Source organism: Echinops telfairi, unplaced genomic scaffold (assembly GCF_000313985.2).
Source record: "Echinops telfairi isolate 266 unplaced genomic scaffold, ASM31398v2 ScPeMD7_7424;HRSCAF=8462, whole genome shotgun sequence".
Taxonomy (NCBI): domain Eukaryota; kingdom Metazoa; phylum Chordata; class Mammalia; order Afrosoricida; family Tenrecidae; genus Echinops; species Echinops telfairi.
The window spans coordinates 49,568,312-49,573,166 of record NW_022111324.1 but is presented as its reverse complement, the minus strand read 5'-3'; the positions used below and the strand labels follow the sequence as shown (position 1 = coordinate 49,573,166).

The following is a 4,855-nucleotide window of genomic DNA, read 5'->3' as shown; positions in this document are numbered from 1 at the left end:
TAGAAAAGGCAAGACATTGGGCACCTGGGGACGTGGTGTCCATGCAAGGGTCAGACTCGGCTCCAGTCCCCTCCCTCGAGTGGTCCTGTAGCCACGACCGACAGCCTCTGTCGACCAGAGACTCCAGACATATTCGGCCTACCACACCCTAGTCAGGAAAAAAAAAATTCCCTCTGGTAATCGCTAACTTTGGACTGTAGCCCACAACCCAGGGTACAGTGTAGGTATCTGCTCTTGTAGCACCCCTGGATGGTTTGAGCACCCTGAGGGGCAGTATTACCACGGTGGGAAACGCTGCTGTACAAGGTGCAGTAGCATCTCCGCCACCCACTGGCCCTGCGTCAATGGTGACTCAGAGACCTGCAGGGCAGGGCAGAGCAGCCTGTGGGCTTCCGAGACGGACTCTTTTTTTTTTTGCTTTTCATTTTTTGTGTAGTTGTGGTGTTGTTGTTTTTTCCCATTGTACAATATCCTTCTTTTTTTTTTTAATATCCTTCTTTTTAATAACAATTTTATCCCTACACAATTTACATGTCCTACAATTCAGTCGCCCAATCCCATCAAGGAGAGCTGTGTATTCATTACCATATCGATTTCAGAACATTGCCCTCCACCACCACCCCCTCCACCCACACCAGGGTTAAATCGCCTTTAAAATGAGTTGTGCAATCACAGCCAGTTCTGGTGTTCCCTCCCCACTCCCCCCTTCCTTTTTATTCCTGAAATCCCCTTTCCCTCCTACCACCCTCCCCCACCCCCGCCTCCTCTATCAACCCCTGTATCAGTTATTATCTCCATGCATCCACCCTCCTGTGCTTCACACACCGGGAAACCCCACAGACGCAGTAAAAGACAAAAGCGAAATAAGGGGGTGAGGAGAAAGTAATAATATAAAGACAAAAATAGAGACAGTGAGCAAGAAAGAAAAGACGCCATCGAGATTCAAGAGCCAGGGGAGAAGTGTTTGGTCATGGCACAAGGAAGAGAGATGTGCACCTGGAGCCAATGCAGGCGGCATCTGGGCTGTGACTGCAGAAGAGACAGCCCGGCCGCCTCCCTTGCAGTGGCTGGTGCTCTCCATCTGCTGGTCTGTGGTCAGCAGCTCCACATGGGCCCCAGTCTTGCCTTATGGTGGAGAAGAAGCAAAACTTCCTTGCTCCGGGAGGCTGGGAGGAAGGTGGGGAACGGAGGGGAGGAAGGGAAACCGATCTCAAAGATCAACACCTAACCGCCACCCCCCACCACCCCGGGGGGATGAACAACAGAAACCACGGGGGAAGGGAGACCGTGGCTGGTGTTTAAGATATGAAAATAATAATAATTTATCAAGGGGTCACGAAGGTTGGGGGGAGGCGGAGAGAAAAAGAGGAGCTGATCCCAAGGGCTCAAGTAGAAAGTAAGTGTTCAGAAAATAATGATGACAACATAGGTATAAATGTGCTTGATACAATTGATGTATGGATTGTTATAAGAGCTGTAAGAACCCCCAATAAAATGATCTTTTAGTACGTCTTCTTTTTAATTTCTTGTTGTGAGAGATGCGGTTTTTGTCTTCTTGCCTCTCCTCTTAGATGTTGTCCTGTGGGATCCCTGAGCTGTCGGACCTGGAGGACCTCAAGTATGTGTACGATGCCCTGAGGCCTCAGGACACGGAGGCCAATGCCACGACCTACTTCACGAGGTGATGTGCAAATCAGAACCCCGCCCACCGGGTGTAATGTGACGTCCAAGCTGCCAGACTGGTCCTGACAGGCCTGTGGGGTGGGAAGGCTGGGCTGGAAGCCGAGGATGACCCAGGTGTCTGTTGTCTCACTTTTGCTCCGGCCTCAGAAAATCTCTTCCCCTCTCTCTGCCTCGCTTGCCCGTGCACACTTTGGTGCTCACTTCTGTACATGGAAGCGTGACACTCTTACTCTTACTGGTAGTCATCCGAGATCCCGGCTGAAAACGCTGTTTGAGGGACAGAGTGTAAGTGGAGTTTGAAACCCTTTGTCGCTCTCTGGGGTTAGGCCTACCACCCTCGTCCAAATATGGAAGCCCATCTTTCAGTTTTTCCTTTTTGATAAAGTTTTCAGGGACTATCACTTTTCGTATGAAGGCAGAGATGGGTGTGTGTGTGTGTGTGCTAATGTCTATAAGTTTACCGATGTAGAACATATCCCATTTTACTTGCTCTTTTTGGAACTTTCAAACCATACACACACACACACACACACCATTTTATTGCCATATAATTCACATATCATACCATTCAATAGTTCAGTTATATTAAAAAGAGTTGTACAGTCATCATCAAAATTGATTTTAGAACATTTTCTTCTTTCTTGTTCTCATTGATATTAGCTACTCATTTCTCCCCAACCTCCCCTGTGATGAATCTAGGTTCAGTGACCTCCTCAGGAAGGTGGGCATCAAGCAGGGCCAGGTCATAAGAACGAATTGTGCTTAGATTGGGGCGAGGATTCCGTGGGCGTCGACACTCCTTTGGGGTTGGGTTTCTTGTTGGCTTTGTTCTGTGTGCTGACCTGCTGTTGGCACGAGCCCTTGGGTTACTCCTGCCCCAGGAGAAGCTCTCCTTGGTGAGATTCCATTGTACTGACTGGCCGTGGATTTGGGTTTCAGAACCGGACTTGGACACTCCCACGGGTCCTCGCAATGGGTTCCCTAATGCCTTCTTACCTTGGTCAGACTGTCTTTGGCCAATGCAGGGCATTGTCCCATTTTACTTGCTCTTTTGGGAACTTTTAAACCTCCAAGATAGGCAGCAGGAGTGACAGGCAGAAATGGATGCGCCCATCACGCCCTCTCTGAGCGTATTTCACAATGACAGTGACCCGATCCGTGGAGGGGACTCGGCTGATGGTGACGGTCTTCTCTTCCCCCCCTCTTGCACCAACAGATTGATCGAGTCCAGTCTGGGCAGTGTAGCCACAAAGCTCAACTTCTTCATCCATAACTTGGCTCAGATGAAGTTCACGGGCTCCGACGACCGGCTGACTCTCTCCTTTGCCCCGCGGACACACACCCTCAAGAGCTCCAGCCGCATCCATGACGTATTTCTCTGCCGCCACGAGAAGGTCTTCCACCCCAACAAGGGCTACGTAAGTGGCTTCTCCAATCCCACTGGCCCCAGCCGGACAGACTCTCTTCACCTGCGTGCAGTGGCCTCCTGCGTTGTCCTGGCATCCTACCTGGGCACGCTCCCAAACTTCTCTGTTGCATGCTCAAGGGGCCTGCTAGACCCCGCGGCTGAAACCCAGGCGTCTGCGCCAAAGGGCCTGTGGAAACATGGGCGGGAAGATGGCTCCCTCAGACACCCCACCCCACGGCAGACACGCCTGTCCATAGCCGCCCGCCCAAACGAACCCTCCCTACACAACTGCTCCTCGGGGCGCGGCGGCTGGGGTGGTGGGGCTCTAAACCGCGGCTTCCGCAGGTCTATGTGGTGAAGGTGATGCGGGAGAAGAGTCAGGAGGCCACTTACATCCAGCGCACCTTCGAGGAGTTCCAGGAATTGCACAACAAGCTGCGCCTGCTCTTCCCGTCGTCCCTCCTGCCCAGGTAGCTCCCCTGGTCTCTGCACAGAGCCTGCTGGGAAGGGAGAGGGGCTGGGGGCGCGGAGGACTGTCTCCGCGTACAGAAGTCACTCTTGTTTTTTATTCTGGCAAAGGAAACTGATGACCTGTTCGCCATCAGACTTCCCTTCTTGCCTTTGTACGAGGGCCAAAAGTGACACACTGGCTACTCGGGAGTCACTCTTTCATCAGCCCTGGCTGATTTATTTGGCCTGGGAATGAGTTCTGTGCTGGGCTGCGCATCACAGGGTCAGCAGTTCAGACTCCACCAGCTGCTCCTCAGGAGCAAGAGGAGGCTTTCACAGCCTGGAGAAACCCACGGCCTGTCCCGCCCTGCCCTGTAGGGGCTCTTTGCCTCCGAATGAACTCAGGACAGTGAGTCTTGTTCTTTCTGCCATGAGCTTGGTGAGCACTCCCCCTGCCGGCCAAGGTCCCCCCCGATGCGCCCCGAGGGCTGCTGGACAATAAACTCACTGTCCCCCGGCCATTCCAGTTCCCAGCAACCCAGCGCCAGGGCAGAGGGGAGCTGTCCCCAGGCTTCTCAGGCCGCGATGGCCACAGAGGCAGACGGCCCCATCTTTCTCCTTGTCTAATAGTTGGGTGGGCTGGAGCCACCACCCTCTGGGGGGGTGGGGGGGTGGCACGAAGCCAGCAGGGCTCCGCCTGTTTGGAGACAGGTTTGACCGGAGCCTTGAAATTCCATGTGTCCCCACCCACCAGCTGGAGAGCGAACGGCTCCAAAGGCAGGGAGGGGGTGGGCTGACTCTCGCCGTGTTCCTAGGTCTCTCACTCTTTGCAGAGTGACACTGTCTCGCACGTGCATTTTTACGTTGGTTGGAGACGGTGTGATGGGAAACCTGGGTGTTCTGAAGCCCCCCACCCTGCCCAGGCACTTCCTGGGGCGCCTCAGGGCTCTGCGGGCCGTGTTGGGGGGAGGTGCTGAGCTGGTGTGTTCTGGGCACAGCCCTGGGGAGCTGGGGAAGGGGGTGGGGGTGTGGAAATGCAAACACCGTTTGAACAAAAGCCTCCTGACTTCTCCCCGCGTCGCCGCCAGCTTCCCCAGCCGCTTTGTGATCGGCCGCGCTTGGGGAGAGGCTGTGGCTGAGCGGCGGCAGGAGGAGTTAAACGGCTACATCTGGCACCTGATCCACAAGACCCCTGAGGTGGCCGAGGTGGGTCTGCCCTCTTCCTTCCTGCCTTTTCCTCTCCCTGGGCCTGGGGACAAAGGGAGCAGAAGGGCCCCTGGCTACTGGCACCGGGGAGGGGGATTGGCCCGTTTT

At 54.3% G+C, this 4,855-nt stretch overlaps 1 protein-coding gene across 1 annotated transcript in view; it reads left to right on the top strand.

Moving 5' to 3' along the window:
- Window positions 1–4,855, top strand: part of PIK3C2B (phosphatidylinositol-4-phosphate 3-kinase catalytic subunit type 2 beta) — a 94,555-nt gene that overhangs the window by 70,835 nt on the left and 18,865 nt on the right. The window contains exons 26-29 of the mRNA XM_045298186.1: window positions 1,572–1,681; window positions 2,900–3,101; window positions 3,437–3,561; window positions 4,630–4,846. Of these exons, the coding sequence (XP_045154121.1) occupies window positions 1,572–1,681; window positions 2,900–3,101; window positions 3,437–3,561; window positions 4,630–4,846 (654 nt within the window). The remainder of the gene's footprint in view (window positions 1–1,571; window positions 1,682–2,899; window positions 3,102–3,436; window positions 3,562–4,629; window positions 4,847–4,855) is intronic.